Source organism: Geotrypetes seraphini, chromosome 7 (genome assembly GCF_902459505.1).
Source record: "Geotrypetes seraphini chromosome 7, aGeoSer1.1, whole genome shotgun sequence".
In the NCBI taxonomy this organism is placed as follows: domain Eukaryota; kingdom Metazoa; phylum Chordata; class Amphibia; order Gymnophiona; family Dermophiidae; genus Geotrypetes; species Geotrypetes seraphini.
The window spans coordinates 53,037,332-53,054,571 of record NC_047090.1 but is presented as its reverse complement, the minus strand read 5'-3'; the positions used below and the strand labels follow the sequence as shown (position 1 = coordinate 53,054,571).

At 45.3% G+C, this 17,240-nt stretch overlaps 1 protein-coding gene across 1 annotated transcript in view; it reads right to left on the bottom strand.

The window, feature by feature from the left end:
- Positions 1 to 17,240, bottom strand: part of AMN1 (antagonist of mitotic exit network 1 homolog) — a 125,383-nt gene that overhangs the window by 19,943 nt on the left and 88,200 nt on the right. Inside the window, exons 5-6 of the mRNA XM_033952401.1 lie at positions 11,781 to 11,837; positions 6,385 to 6,496 (exon numbers count right to left, since the gene is read on the bottom strand). Coding sequence (XP_033808292.1) covers positions 6,385 to 6,496; positions 11,781 to 11,837 — 169 coding nt within the window. The remainder of the gene's footprint in view (positions 1 to 6,384; positions 6,497 to 11,780; positions 11,838 to 17,240) is intronic.

Sequence of the window (17,240 nt, the reverse complement as noted above, 5' to 3'; positions counted from 1 at the left end):
TGGGAAGTCACAGACATTCACCGATAAAGCTACCGCGCAGCGTTACTTGGATTCCTTACCAGCCGCTGCTGAGGGGGAAGCGCCGGTGGCTGACCAGGCGGTGTAATCCTGCAGGAGATCTCTATATTCTCTGTTCGAGCTTCCGGCTGGGCTGAGTCATCCCTGGGAAAGCTTGGAGTACGGCGGGCCGTTGCACCTGGCTTCCTTCCTTTACCTGAGCGGGACTGGGGTGCCTTGCTCCGGCTGTTTCGGGGTGGCTGTCTCGTCTGGTACCACCAGTTGTTCTTGGTACTGGTCCTGAGGGGAGGCCTGCTGGCTGTTGGCCTCTGTTTTTGTTCCTGCTTTCAGCTATGTTCTTCTTGTTGGGTAAAGTTTCCTTGGGCTGCTTATGCGGCACTGATGGACTTCGGAGCTGGCTGCATTTCCTGACTACTCTGGCAGTGCCCATCTGGGTGGGAGACTCTGGGTCGAGAGTTTTGCTTTGGACATTTGGTTGCTCCAGTCTTTGGGAGCGCTGTTTTTTGTTTATAGTTTTTTCTTATCATTTTTTGTAGGGGGTTGGAGGTTTGGGTATACTTCTAGGGATGGTTATCTCTGGGGGATGGAGTGGGTTTGGTGGATAGGGAAGGGGGGAGGGGTGTGTGCTTGGGGTGGTAGCCTAGGGTTGGATGGGTGTGCTTGGAGGTATGTGTGGTGGGTGCGTTTGTGGCTAGAGGGGAGGGTGGGCTCTGATGCGATGCAGCTTACCTGGGGGGGACTTGCTCTATATCAGAGAGATCTGGCCCCTTATGGAGAGCTGCGGTTTCTGATGTTCAGGGGGAGGGCCTAGCTGGGGGGCCTTTTCGCCTTTTTCTTGACTTGTTCTTTATTACGGTCCTTGAGAGATTTTTTCCTCCATGACTAAGTTGACCATAGCCACGTTAAACGTGGACGGTATCCATTCTCCTATTAAAAGGAAGAAGATTTTGAACTGGTTCCGGAAGAGGGGGACTGATATCGCTTTTGTCCAGGAAACTCACCTTTCTCCTGTTGAACACCTCAAGCTTCGGCAAGACTGGGTGGGTGAGGTTTTTTCCTCCTCCTTTGGTACCCGGAAGTGGGGGGTTGCAATACTTATTCATAAACAACTGCCCTTCCATGTACACAAAGTCCTCTCGGATCCTGAGGGACGTTCTGTTATAGTACTGGGGGAATTATGGGGACAAAACTGGTTGTTCTGCAATCTATATGCCCCTAATGTGTATAATCATAAATTCTTTTCAGCTTTGCTCGCTAAGATAGCCATGTGTCCCAATTACCAGCCACTGGTGGGGGGAGATTTTAACATCACGGTAGATCCTGCCTTTGACTGTAGCCCGGCGAAGGTGGGGGCTAGGGACCATGGAGCCAAGGGGGTAAATTTTTTGCTCAACCAGTTGCAGTTATTGGACTCCTGGAGGATTTTGCATCCCACGGAACGCACTTACACCTTTTACTCCCATCCACACAACGTCTACGCTCGGTTGGATTATCTGTTGGTCTCGCCCACTCTGCTTCCCCGGGTGTCTGGGATAGATATCGAGGAGGTTCCTTTGTCGGATCACCCCCCGGTTGTCATGGACATTCAAGTTGCACCTGACACGGCGGAGAGGCATTGGAAATTTCTGTGTTATCTTTATAGGGATCTTGAATTTCATAAATATCTTCGAGAACAGTGGCTGGAGTATAGTTCTCATAACCATACAGCCGATGTCTCTCCGGTACTGTTTTGGGAGGCCTCCAAGGCGGTTCTGCGGGGGTTTATTATTGCTTACCTGTCTCGGAAGAGGAGGAAATTGGATGCTGACTTATTGGCTTTATCCGGGGAGCTCCGCCAATTGCGGGGGCGCCATAGTAATTCTCTTTCCAAGGATGATAGACTCCGTTTGCTCGAGGTGCGGCGGCAGATAGATTCTATTTTAACGCAGAGGGCATCTCGTGATATTTATTTTCAACGGTATAAATTGTGTTCCTGGGGAGGCAAGACCGGGAGACTGTTGGCTAATTTGGTTCGCCCTCCCAGACAGCGCCAGGTTATTCTGTCCATTCAGGACCAGACAGGAGCTCGTTTCACCCAGGCACAGCAGATCCAGCAACAGTTTGTTCACTTTTATGAATCCTTGTATGCGAACCGCCCTTTTTCGGACTCTGCTAGAGATGCTTTCTTTCAGGGGCTCACGCTTCCTAGCTTGACGGCTGACCAGGTGGATCAATTGAATGTCCCTATTAGTCCTGGGGAGGTGCAGCTAGGTATTAAGCAGCTTAAGTTGACTAAGGCCCCTGGTCCTGATGGATTTGGCTCTGAGTACTACAAGATTTTATCGGATCAGGTCTCCCCAGTGTTGGCGGAGGCCTTCAATGCACTGTCCGCAGAGCAGGGTTTGGGGACCCCTAATCTGGCACACATTGTGTTGTTGCCTAAACCGGGTAAGGACCCGGCCCAGGTGGGGTCCTATCGGCCCATCTCTCTTCTTAATCAGGATGCCAAACTCTTTGCCGCTATATTGGCGACTCGTTTGAATGCCTTTTTGCCGCTCTTGATTCATGAGGACCAGGCCGGGTTCGTGCCGGGCTGCTATGCCTCCATGAACCTAGCCCGAGCTCTGATGGCCTTGCATTCTCGACGTGGACTGGAGGGGACCTCTGCTATTGTGGGCCTGGACATGGAGAAGGCCTTTGATAGCATCTCCTGGCAATATCTCTTCTGGGTTTTGCGTCGGTTTGGTATTGAGGGCCCTATTCATCAATGGATATGTAGCTTATATATCCAACCGCAAGCACGGCTTCTCGTGAATGGTCAGTTCACGTTCCGTTTGCTTTGGGCAGGAGGACGCGACAGGGATGCCCCCTGTCTCCGCTGCTTTTCGTGTTAGCTATCCTTGGTGATTCCGACATTCGGGGTATTCGCCTGGGGGATCAGGAGAGCCGTATTAACCTCTTTGCTGATGATATTCTCCTTTATCTCGACCAACCTCGCTCTGACCTGGGGCATGCCCTGGCTCTCGTTCGCTCCTTTGGCGACATTTCTGGTCTGCGAGTCAATTGTGGTAAATCTGAACTTCTCCCGTTGCGGTCTACTACTTTGGAGCCCGGACTTGTGGGTCTCGAGATCCCACCGGTAAGGGGACCGATGCGCTATCTTGGGGTGTATTTAAGTCCCAATCTCCGGCTTCTGTATGAATATAACGTGCGCCGCCACTTGGATGAGATTCAGCGGTTGTGTGATAAATGGAAAGATCTTCCGTTGGGACTCTGGGGTCGAGTGGCTTTGTCTAAGATGATACTACTCCCCAAGATCCTGTATCCTTTGCAGACCGTGCCTCTCTGGGTTACTGATAGGGATGTGCGTCTGTTTCGCTCGATCCTCTCTTCTTTTATTTGGCGTCATAAACGTGCCCGGATTAGCTATGCCACTTTGGCTCTGGACAAATTTCGGAGAGGACTGAACCTTCCTGATCTTCGTTACTACAATGTTGCGGCGTTGGTTCGGTTTATCCATGAGGGTTGGTCGGGTTGTTACAAATTTTTTCCTAAGGGCTGGGTGGAATCGTGGTGCGCTCCCCACTCGCTTTTGTTCCTTCTTCATGTACTGCTATCGGTTATCCCTGGTGGGGGGCCCAAGTTTGCGTTTCTTCTGCCTCTGCGCCGTGCATGGCGGTGGTGGCGGCGTCGGCAGGGAAAGACTCCGACTGCTTCACTTCTGTTGCACCTGTCTGGAAATGTCGATTTTCTGCCTGGCATGGGTCATTCTTGGTTTCATTTATGGGAGCAGAGGGGGTGTAGATCTTTTCATGACTTCCTTACTGTGGGAGGTGGGCAGTTTCCTACCTTTGCCCAACTTCAATCTCACTGGCACCTGCCCCAGACTCATTTTTGGGCTTACCTTCAGGTTCGGCACTATTATTTGGCCCTTGGTCGTAAGTGGGGGGATGCTTGGCTCTGTGGTCCCTTGGATGTTCAGTTCTTCCAGGTGCCTCCTGTTTTCAACAAATTATCTACCTGGTATCAGATTCTGAAGAATGCCTCGGCTTTGGGGTCCTTGGATCGATTGGCCGCGCGCTGGCAATTGGAGCTTGATTTTTCTCTTGATCGCAAGGCATTTCTTGCTCTTTTTGCCAATGTGCATGCCTTGGGGGGTTCTACGGATCTTCGGGAGATGCAATTTAAAATTTTGCATCGTGCCTATATCTCCCGGGCACAGGGAGCTCGCATGGGCCTATGGGAAGGAGCGACTTGTACTAAGTGTAATCACTTCTTCACCATTTCTTGGAATGCCCTTCCTCTGCCTTATGGCTGCAAGTTCTTCCGTTTTTGGAACGCCTTGTTCGGCGCGATGTGCCCTGGAGCTATGATTTCTTGCTCTTGGGGGATCAACGGGCCTTGATTGAAGGTGGGCTTACGTTATCTCTGCGTAAGGTTCTTTACATGGCTGTCTTGGTGGCTAAAAAGCTGTTACTACAACATTGGGTGGTTGATTCCGTGGCCTCCTTCCCGCAATGGCTTGCTCATCTAGCGGAGGTGGGGCGGTATGAACTTTTGCGGCTTCCCCGGTGTGGGACCCTGGCCCTCCGGGAGTATCGTGCTCTCTGGCAGCGGGCTCTAACTTTCTGTTCTGGCTCGGAGTCGGAGGCCACGGCTTCCTTACCCTGATTTCTTTTTGGGATGGAGTCCGTTTCTCCTTTTTCTTTTCCTTTCCTTTCTTTTCTTTTTTCTTGCTATTACCCTGGGTGGCTGCACGCATGGGTGCTTGGGTGTGCTTGGCTGCTGGATGTTTGGGGGTTTGCTTGTGGGGTTGTTTGCTGTCTGACTGTTGTGGCTTGTGGCCGGGAGTTTGGGGTTTGAGTGTGCTTGTTTCGGGGGTTTTGTACATTACACATAAAATGTCAATTGTGGGGGGCATCCAGCCATGATGGTTCAGCTCCATGACCCCTCTGATGTCCTAGTTTCCGTTGTTTCTGTGCTTGTTCTGTTTTTCTCTGCTCTCACCATTATTGGTTGTATGTTCCTGTTACAATTGCTAATAAATATACTTGAAAAAAAAAAAAATACATAAAATAAAAGCAAACCATGTCATAAAATCTACATAATTAAACAATTTCTTCTCTTCAAATGTTACCTAATAAATCGCAAGATTACAATAGCAAGCATGACTAAACAAATTCTTTTCTTCAAATCCCTACTAATAGATCACAAAAATTACATGGCAAAAAGATGCCCTGGCGGAGTAGGCCACAAACAGTCTGTTCACAGCAACTGCTTCTAACGGCTCAGCCACTGCTGCTGCTTGTGTGTGTATGGAGGGGGGGTGGGGGTGTCAGTCGGGAGGTGCTGCACAGAAGGATGGGAAGGACTATGTAGGGGAGCAAATACAAGGAGAACAACTGTGGAAGTGATGATCTTGATAGAGTCTTCTATTCAACCAATTGTAGTATACACAATGCAGTACATAGGCAACACAGTAAGAAAATTATGGTATGGACACAACACGGCCTGTATTTCGGTCACAAGAGACCTTATTCTGGGGTCTGATGTTGATATTAACCACAGGAAATGGATTGCAAATAAGCAAACCAATATACCGTGTCCAGAAAAGTGTTGCCAAACAAGCGATGAGATTTGTTACCCGGCATCATTGCTTGTTAGGCAATATTTTTCTGCACACGGTATATTGGTTTGCTTATTTGCAATCCATTTCCTGTGGTTAATATTAACATCAGACCCCGGAAGAAGGTCTCTTGTGACTGAAATACAGGCTGTGTTGGGTCCATACCATAATTCTCTTACTGTGTTGCCTATGTACTGCATTGTGTATACTACAATTGGTTGAATAAAAGACTCTTATCAAGATCATCACTTCCACAGTTGCTCTCTTTCTATTTGCTCCCCCGCTTTCCTTGTGGAACTTTTTGGTGAATGGTTTGTTTGTTCTCACAGTCTGTGATCTCCCGCCTCAAGGATGTCCCTGCAGAGAACCTCCACAGCATGAGGGCAAAATCGCAATGACAAGTACTGAAATTATTGAAAAATCACTAAAAGAAACACAAGCAAAAATGATAAGCTCCTACAGCCTGGACTGTAGGAATTTAAGACTGAAGATACAGAAGGAGCATGCTCACTGGTAGAGTGTGAGAGGGAGGGGGTAAAAGCTTCATATGTTTGAAGCTTCCTACAGATCCCTGGCGGGAGGAGATAAACAACCCACTGGTCTCTGAATAAAGTGGGATTGAACAAGAATAGTTATTTTCTGTGTGTAAAACCTGCTTTTTATGTGAAAACACTTCATAAAATTACCAACAAAATCTGCTAAGTTATATAATGAAAATATTTGTAGGCCTCTAGAAGACAAACTCATGTAACTTAACTGACCTGTTATAAGGGGACATCCATGGAAGAGGAGTGTATGTATCCGAGGACAGCAGTTTAGAACTGCTTCCACTGCTTCATCTGTCAAATGTTCACAGCGACTCATGTGAATCTCCTACAAGAAAAATAAAACATAATAATCAACAGCAGGAATCTTGCTGGGGCTTCCAATACAGAGCCTTCCCAAGATAGGCAAGTAATAGTATCATCTAAACAGGACTATGTGCTGAATAATTTCTAGGTCAGATGAGTAACAACTTTATGCTTTTATTTAGTTTAAAGCAGCACTCATCAATGAGTTCTTACAGGCGACTTACCTGCATACATAAGCACTTGCGAACAAACGGTTATTTAAATAATTAATTAATTTGTGAAACGGGATGTCCTCAATGTGAAAGGTCAGCGAAGGAAGAAAATTCCCCAGCGCTTAACACAACTGGGAGCGAGTTAAAAACCCACTTACTCGCACACCATTACTGGACACCTCACGTGTGCTAAAAACAATTGAGTGTTCAAAATAAACAGTGATATTTTCTAAATCTATAAATCACAGAAGTGCATCTGTAAAGCAGGAAGTCCCACTGAAAGAATGCCCCAACCAACTCCTGACAAAAACTCAGTACTTAGCTTAAAAGTTCATCCGTTGGTCTAGTAGTCAGGTGAGAAGAGCAGTATTCCTGCATGGCCTCCTAAATAGGTCCAACCAAGCCTAGTTTCTGGGACTTGAAGTGTCCCTTCCTCAGGGACCCGTTGCCAATCAGAGAGGTGAAAAATCAAATACGCCGCCAGAACCGATGATGCCACCCTCCTCTGCGATATCAACTGCCTGCTGGTTCTGGCAGCATTTTTGATTTATCACCTCTCTGATTGGCAACAGGTCGCTGAGGAAGGGACACTTCGAGTCGGGAGAGTAGGGAGCCTGAGGAATCAAAGGTGTGTTGTGTTTGGCCAGGAAATTCCGTATCTAATTAGAAGAATGGGCAGGTGTATTATCATGATGGAGCTGCCAATTGACCGCTTCCCACAGGTCTGGCCGTTTGCGTCTCACAGAATTACGAAGGCGACGTAAAACCCCTTGGTAGTGGTTGTGCCATGTGGTGCATACTCGTGATGAACCACGCCACTGGAGTCAAAGAAGATGGTCAGCATGACTTTGACATTGCTATGGGACCTGCCTTGCTTTTTTTGGCCTCGGGGATGTTGAATACTTCAAGTTTTCAAGTTTCAAGTTTTATTAAAATTTTGATGTATCACAATATCATGAATTCAAAGTGATTTACAATTAAAAACAGGGTCTTAGTTATTAACTACAATAAACACATGAACATTACGGACTGATACATAAGGGAAGTGGGGAGAACTACAATAAGCATAGTAAAGAAAACAAAGGTAAGTACAAGGGGAGGGTAAAATTTTAAAAGTATAATAAGAATTAAAAAGGAAATTAAGAGTACAAAGGAGGGTAAAATTTTAAAAGTATAATAAGAATTAAAAAGGAAATTAAGAGTTGTTTTTTTTTAAATTTCTCGGAACCTAATACAGAGGAAACACAAGTTTCTGCAGTGAACAGGGTCAAAAGAAAATCTGACAATTAGGTCTCAAAGACATCCTTGTACAACCAGCATTTTAACAGTGACGCGGCAGAGGGACTCACTGGCAGGAGAAAGCTGCAAAGCAGCCTGTTTAGCGTGCTGCGGCTGCCGACGCTACTGGAGGGAAATTTGCTGCTTGGACATCTCACTGGGAGGGTCGGAAGGGTTTGCTTGGGGGAGAGATAGGAGGGTCAGCGGGGACCGAGCGATGTTGCCGCTGCCGAATCCAGGCTGCGATCCCCTGTCCCATTGTCCCCACTCACAGCTTCGGGACGCCCTCTCTGAAAAACGGGACATTTCAGCGTCCCAAAGCTGTGAGTGGGGATAACGGGACAGGGGATCTGAAAAAAGGACTGTCCCGTTCAAAACGGGACATATGGTCACCTTAAGTATACTCTTTTTAAAAGCATTGAGAGCAAAATAAAAAGATAAAAGTGCTGGCAAATGTGGTTTACAGCAAAGATGCACACTCAGGCCCTGATTCTCCAAAGTGCGTCCCGATTTTAGGCAGCTGTAGGCGTCCTACAGCTGTCTAATCAGCCAATCGGGATGCAAGTTTTTTTAAAAAAATGTTCCCCAAGCAGGCCGCCTATATTGAAGGCGCCTCCGGGAGCCTAGGGAGACCCGCAAGATGCCTAAGCTCGCCTAAGGGCCTTAGGCGAACCTAGGCGGCCCTAAGCGTCTTCCTAGTAGAGGAAGAGATGCTTAAAATGTAGGCCAGCAAAATGCTGGTCTACATTGTAAGTAGACACGGCCGCTATACTTATGGCAGCAAGGGATCTCCCCGCGGTCGCAGCCGCTTGTCCTATCGCCGACAGGAGGATGCCCAATCCTCCTGCCAGAACCCCCCTGGAACCCTCCTCCCCCCCAAACTGGTAATCGCGGGCAGGAGGATGCCCAATCCTCCTGCCGGAAAGCCCGACGACCCCCCCCCCCCCCGGGCCAATCAGGCCTTAGGATTAGTGGGGATGGGCCGACCCGCTATGCCTAAGGCCTGATTGGTCAAGGCTTCTAGAGCCTGGGCCAATCAGGCCTTAGATTTAGCGGGGATGGGCCGGGAAGGGGCGGGCCCGTCTCATTTCCACGAGGCGGGCCCGTCGGCTGGACGGCAGCAAGACCCGTCCAGCCGACCAACATGTAAAGGTTAGTTGGGGGAGGGAGGTTAGTTTTGGGGGGGAGCGTCGTCGGGCTTTCCGGCAGGAGGATTGGGCGTCCTCCTGCCCGCGATTACCAGTTTGGGGGGGGAGGGGGGTTCCAGGGGGTTCCGGCAGGAGGATTGGGCATCCTCCTGTCGGCGATGGGACAGGCCACTATACATATTGCAGCAGGGACATCCCTTGCTGCCATAAGTATAGCGGCCGCGTCTAATTTAACCCGATCCTCTAACCGGTGTCTGTACCATGGATGCCGGTTACAGAATCGGGGTTTAGTGTAGGACCGATTCTGTATAGGACACCTCTCCTGGGCGTCCTATACAGAATCAGGGCCTCATGGTCCCCAGCACTGTTTCTCCTCCCTTATATAATTCTGTTCAGAGAAACAACATGCACTGAGGGAGAAAAGCAGCCCCTATAACCATTCTTTCACTGGTATTATTACCATTATATCCCATTAAATAACACACATCATGAACAGTAACGTTATCAAAAGCAGCAACGTATCTAAGCTAGGGTTTAGACATTTCAAATAACCAGTACACAATAAAACAAAATGTAGAACATACTGCTATAGGATATAAAATGAAAATAATCATGTGAGAATCTCCCTTCAATTGCTGTCTTTTTAAATAACTTGTACTGTTTGTATCTTATCCAATTGTTGTGAACCGCTTAGAACAGGGGTGCCCACACTTTTTTGGGCTTGCAAACTACTTTTAAAATGACCAAGTCAAAATGATCTACCGATAATGAAAGTTAAAAAAAAAAACCCATAAAGCACAGTGAAAGGCAGAGAAAATATTAATTATCATTCATATTCAGGTTTTTTTTTCAAAAAGGTCAAGGCAGATGACTCTATGCAATGTCACCTCAGTAACAACCATACAAAAATAGATAAATATACTCCCTCCCTTTTTACTGAACCACACTAGCAGTTTTTAGCACAGGGAGTTGCGCTGAATGCCCCGCGCTGCTCTCAATGCTCATAGGCTCCCTGTGCTAAAAAATGCTATTGTGGTTTAGTAAAAGGGAGCCATAGTGCAAAATATAGACAGCAGATATAAATTCTCAAAACGGACACATTTTGATCACTAAATTGAAAAAAAAATCATTTTTCCTACCTTTGTTGTTTGGTGATTTCATGAGTCTCTGGTTGCACTTTCTTCTTCTGACTGTGCATCCAATCTTTCTTCCCTTCTTTCAGCCTCCTGTATGTTTCCTCTCCTCCTTCTCTCCTCCTCATTCTCTCCCCCAACTTTTTCTTTCTGTTTCATTGCCTCCCTTTCTTTCTGTCTCCCTGCCTGCCCCCTTTCTTTCTTTCTCCCTGCCCTCCCCCAAGCCACTCGGTTTGCCGCCGTTGCCATCGGGGAACAGCCCCCAAGCCACCGCCGCCCCAAGCTCTCCCTGCAGAAGCGTCGCGCTGACCAACATTCCGCTCCCCGATGTCAATTCTGACGTAGGAGAGGAAGTTCCGGGCAAACCAGGCATTTCTCCCCATTCCATCCAGCCTGAGCCCCATTTCTCCTTGATCCAGCATTTCCCTTCTATGTTTGTCAGAATTACCATTCCACCTATTTTCCAGCATCACCCTTCTTTGTATCCATCTCCCCTATATCCCTATCTCACCACTTTTTCAGAATCTTCATTTGTCTCTGTCCTTGTCTTTACCCCATGTTCACCATTTGCCCTTTCAATGTCTTTATCTCCCCCCACCCTTTTTCAGCATTATTTCTATGTCTCTATTTCACCTCCTCTTCATGTCCCTTCTGTATCTCTATCCTCATTCAGTAGGTCCTGCTTACCCTTTCTCTTCTTTGTGTCACTATCTCCATTTTCAGCTTTCCGTCCTTTTCTTGTAGCCAGAATTTTTCCACCCTCCCTCCACTCCGGCCCAGCCCGGTATGAAATATTTCCTTTTGTTTCCCTCCCTTCTCTCTTTCTCCTCCCTCACCCACGAGTCCTGCATCTGACCCTCTCCCTTCCACCTGCATCCAGCCATACATCCTGCCCTGCGGCCCTCTTCAGCAACTCGTCAGCAACGGTGATCAAGACAGGCTGCCGACATCGAGGCCTTCCCTCTGCGAGTCCTGCTTTTGTAGAAAAAGGAAGTTGAAACAAGCGGGACTCGCAGAGGGTAGGCCCCGACGTCAGAAACTTGTGTCGATCGCTGCTGCTGAGTTGCCGAACAGAGTCGCAGAGCAGGGGGTGTGGCCGGATGCAAGTAGAAGGGAGAGGGCCAGATAGGAAGGTTGTAGAAGCTCTGGAGCATGACACCGACCCCAGCCAGGATGATTTCTTTTTCAGGCTGTTGCCGCCGCCACAGCCCCCCCCCCCCCCCCGAAATGACAAAAAACAGACTAAACTGGATGCCCGGCGGCGGCGTCTTTGACGTCCTGGAGAGGAAGGCTGATCGGCCGGTAGATCGGGACAGCAACACGAGTCTATTACGGGATGGGCTACGCAATCGACTCAAGTTGCCTTTCTGATCTACTGGTCGATCACGATCGACGTATTGGGCACCCCTGGCTTAGAACTATCGGGTATGGCGGTATATAAAAATTAATTTTTTATTATTATTATTATTACTACAGCAAAAATGGATCCAATCTCTTTGCTAATTTGAAGTTAAAAGCATGTAAAACTATAGTACCTTTAAGTTTTGAGAGCACATCCCACTGACCAGTGCTATTACCCCATCGTCAGTTACCTAGAAGTAAAACAAAGGCAAGAACAAACAATAAATCTTTAATAAAACAAATTTCAAATCATTTACTCTGGTATTTGTAAATTGGCCAGACTAAAATCTACCCTCTCATTTATTCATAAGCATGCAAGACTTCCATAGCACTTTTTTTTTTTTAACTAGGATAAAAAGTGGTGTTTCTAGGAAGTGCGGTTTTCAAAAGTATGTACATTATTTTAACATTCCTCCCTCCATCTCTGAATAAATAACAGGTGCAAAGTAGCAGGTGCTTATTAGTAAGCTAATTTGTAAACAGAAACAACCCAGCTGGTTTCTCTTTAAAAGCTAGTTAAAATATGAAGCAAAGTACACATGTACTTTGCAACTATACTGACACTCATACCACAGGCCAACAAAACAAAACACATTTTTTTGGTGCCTTGGGGTTTTGGCCTGTTCCTGGGATTATTTGGGGTGCTGTTTCTGAAAATTGCATTAGATAGACTGCATCAGCTTTAGTTTCTTAGATATGGTTGAATGTATTAATTTTTTATTGCTATTTAAAAGACCTCTTCTGCAGAATTGGGATGTCGTAAGAACATAAGAATAGCCTTACTGGGTTAGACCAAAGGTCCATCAAGCCCAGTAGCCCATTCTCATGGTGGCCAATCCAGGTCACCAGTACCTGGCCAAAACCCAAAGAGTAGCAACATTCCATGCTACTGATCCAGGGCAAGCTTTCTTTTATGAATGGGAAATTTATGTATTTAAATTACCCACATTTTTTGTGTATAATGACCTTTGTTTCACAACTATTTATCTACTTCCTTTCTTATAATGGACATTGGCATAAAAACGTAAAGCTCAAATGACAAAATTACCTTTGTTCTGTGTTTGTGTTTATATAATGATTGATTATGCAATGGAGAATTTTTAACTGTATATAAATTATGGTTCGCTGAGATTTGAGTGTTTTATTGTTTTGCCATTAGAATGGTTCTTATTGAGATGTGGTTTGTTATAATATTTATGAAGAAAAAAAAAAGTTTAACTTTTGTTCTTAATCTTTCCTTTTCTGTTTTTAATGGAGTTCTTTTCTTGATGAATGTGATTTATGCATTGTAAACCGCTTAGATCCTTTTAGGCCGTTATGCGATATATAACGTTTTTAATAAACAAACAAATGTGCAAACAATTTAGATGGTAAACATGGTTTCCTTAGGCTACATAAATTTAAATGTCAAAAGTTTCTCAACCTGATCTGTTTAAAACAGTTGCACATAGATTTAAATTCTAACGGGTTTTTCAACTTTGTCTTCTGTTACCTGGTTTGTGTTTTTGCGAAAAAGTTAGCAGATGTAGTTAAGAGTGTTTACATATTTCTAAATGTAGTTTTACATCCAAAACACTGGATTGTAAAAGGTAAGAAAGAAAGGGAGGCAATGAAACAGAAAGAAAAAGTTGGGGGAGAGAATGAGGAGGAGAGAAGGAGGAGAGGAAACATACAGGAGGCTGAAAGAAGGGAAGAAAGATTGGATGCACAGTCAGAAGAAGAAAGTGCAACCAGAGACTCATGAAATCACCAAACAACAAAGGTAGGAAAAATGATTTTTTTTTCAATTTAGTGATCAAAATGTGTCCGTTTTGAGAATTTATATCTGCTGTCTATATTTTGCACTATGGCTCCCTTTTACTAAACCACAATAGCATTTTTTAGCACAGGGAGCCTATGAGCAATAGTTATAGGAGGTGTGTGTGTATATTTCCACTCATTTCAGTTTTGCAGCTCAAACACCATAGAAGTTATGGCTACTTCAAGACAGAGCTGCCTGAATTATCCCGACATATGCTGCCTGAAATTTGTAGTACCAATGGTTTGGAGGGAACCGAAAAACCACTTCGATGACTGTTATTTTTGTATTGTTGGGGGAGAGAATGAGGAGGAGAGAAGGAGGAGAGGAAACATACAGGAGGCTGAAAGAAGGGAAGAAAGATTGGATGCACAGTCAGAAGAAGAAAGTGCAACCAGAGACTCATGAAATCACCAAACAACAAAGGTAGGAAAAATGATTTTTTTTTCAATTTAGTGATCAAAATGTGTCCGTTTTGAGAATTTATATCTGCTGTCTATATTTTGCACTATGGCTCCCTTTTACTAAACCACAATAGCATTTTTTAGCACAGGGAGCCTATGAGCATTAGTTATAGGAGGTGTGTGTGTATATTTCCACTCATTTCAGTTTTGCAGCTCAAACACCATAGAAGTTATGGCTACTTCAAGACAGAGCTGCCTGAATTATCCCGACATATGCTGCCTGAAATTTGTAGTACCAATGGTTTGGAGGGAACCGAAAAACCACTTCGATGACTGTTATTTTTGTATTGTTAATATCATAGGCATCAATCAAAATAATCGTGACAAGAAAAAAGAAAGACATATTACACAAAGCAAATAGGAGAAGGACCCCAAAACACAAAAAAGATATTCCAGCTACTAAAAGATCTCACAAACACCACACCCTACCTAACCAACAGCAACTCCCCCCTCCCTCAGCCACCTCTTAGCCACATACTTCAAAAACAAGATTGCAAATATCAGAGCCACATTCAATGGAATTCCCACACACCTAGAAGAGATCTCAAATCCCCCCACAGAGAAAGAATCAGTTGCAGCAGACAGAACCTGGTCCCACTTCTCACCATACAATGGTTAGACTTCAACAAACTATATAATAAATACAGCCACGCAGCCTGTGACCTTAACCATTGCCCCCCATACCTATTGAAAACCTCCAGTACACTATTTTGCTCCCTGCTCCTACAACAGATGGACTTTTCCCACAAGACCTCAGCAAAATCATCAAAACTCCAATACTAAAAGACCCCAAAGGAACAACGGACCAACCTTCCAACTACAGACCCTTAGCCTCAATCCCACTGTATGTCAAGCTGATGAAAGTAGCTAAAGCCCTAACCTTATACCTAGAAAACCACAACTTACTCCACCCCACACAATCTGGTTTCAGAACCAACTATAGCACTGAGACCCTACTAGGAACACTCATAGACACAGCTAGACAACACCTCAGTACAGGCAAGAAAATTCTGATCATACAACTAGACCTCTCTGCAGCCTTCGACCTGGTAGACCATGACATCCTCCTACAAACACTAGACTCCATAGGAATCTCAGGCAAGGTACTCTTATGGTTTAAAGGCTTCCTACAATCCAGAACCTACAGGGTTAAAACAAACAAAGAAAAATCAGAACCATGGTCCAACCCCTGCGTAGTTCCACAGGGATCACCTCTGTCTCCCACACTATTCAACCTATACATAGCTTCCCTCAGCTCCTGCCTAGACAAACATGGCATAACCTCCTACAGCTATGCAGATGACATCACCATTCTCCTCCCCTTCGGCCATGCACTGCCCACCATGATAGGCACAATACACAGAACACTCGAAACAGTAGCAACATGGATGACAGAACACAAACTAAAACTTAACTCTGACAAAACAAACTTCATCCTCCTAGAAAACAGCAAAACCCCAACCTTAACAAACCTAGTAATAAACTCAATCTCATACCCCTTTCAACTTCTTGGAGTACTGATTGACAGAGGCTGTACCATGCAACCACAAATCAACAAAATAATAAAAACATCATTTGCAACTATGAGAAACCTAAGACAAATTCGAAAATTCTTCGACAGGAAACAATTCCAACTTTTGGTACAATCTCTTATCCTTGGACTAAGAGACTACTGCAACATACTATACCGCCCAGCAACCATGATAAAGCAACTACAAACAATACAACCCTAAGACTCATTTATTCACTGAAAAAATACGACCACATCACATAGGCATACCATGACTCACACTGGCTCCCAATACAAGCAAGAGTACACTTCAAATTCTATTGCCTACTATTCAAAGCTACAAATGGAGATAGCCCAACCTATTGGAACAACCGACTAACTCAATCCACCTCAACCAGACACAGGAGAACCTACTCACTATTCACACACCCGCCAACCAAAAATGTCAAACAAAGAAAACTATATGACAACCTAATGGCCACCAGAGCAGCAAAACTAGACAGACAACTCAACAATCTGCTGTCTTCGATCACAGATTACAAAACCTTCAAAAAAGAAACAAAAACTCTACTCTTCAAAAAATACATAAACCTATTTAACACGACCAGATCCATCCTAAGCTCCACCTACTATATACTGTCTACTCCTTATCAAATCTAAAATGTTCAAATTACTCAACATGTATTACCTAATTTCACAACAACTCTTATGTAATCCGCCTTGAACCGCAAGGTAATGGCGGAATAGAAATCACTAATGTAATGTCTTGCTGTGATCTACCTTCAGCCAAGAGACCTGTTCCGCACTCGGATTGTGTACCCGTTCCACCTTTCCGTGAAATACGTCAGCTCTCAGAGGATGAGTCTTGTATGTCTGATATCACACAAAGTAAAAAAAAATGGGGGCAATGACAGTGATTCCCAAACAACTTCACATAGTGAAAGTTTTGACCAGAATGAATTGAGTGATCTGATCAGAGTCTTAAATCTTTCCAAGGAGTCTTCTGAATTGCTTGCCTCCAGACTAAAGGAAAAGAATGTACTCTCAGCACAGACTCATCCCGCAGAAAGAGGAAGTAATCTCTGAGGCCCGCCTGCTCTCGCTACTCAGCGCGCTCCCTCAACGTGGCAGATGAGCCGCCGGCTTGTCTGTTGCCCAGTTTAGGGGTTTCTCTGACTCTACTTTTCGTTTAGAAGACATTGTGAGTTGACCACCAATCACGCTGCAACATGGGGGCACAAAAAATCACAGGTAGGAGACCAAGGAAAGCTTAATATAGGGGAAAAAGCTGTGGCTGAGGATCGGAGCCCCGAATTAGGCTTCCATTCTCCCTTACTTGCCTTTGCTTCAAAACCATAACAGGTTCATCCCCAATCTAGCTAGTTCATCATTTCGATTTTCCAGGCACGACTTGTACACGTAGGCCCCGATTCTGTAAAGTGCGCCTAACTTTTGGCGTGGTTTAGGCATCCGATTTAAGTGGATAATGAGCGATTTAAGGGTCTTAACAAGCATTAATTGGAACTTAGATGGAGTTAGGCATCAGGTAGGCATTCTCAGAATATAGACGCAAGCTGGACACGAGTTTTGGGAAAACTCGCATCCAAGTTTATAGACCTGGGCGTTACGAGGGCGTAATGGCATGGTTAAGAATAGGCACCACATAGACATTAGCTAGGCGGAAGACCGCATCTAAACATCGTGGAAAATGCAGGCGAAGGAAAAGCTGGTCTAAGTGTAGTTTTTGCTTCATTTCAATGGAGTTCAGCTTTCATAGCCAGCGACTTCCTATAGACGCAAGTTAAGTGTGCTTTCCGCTTCC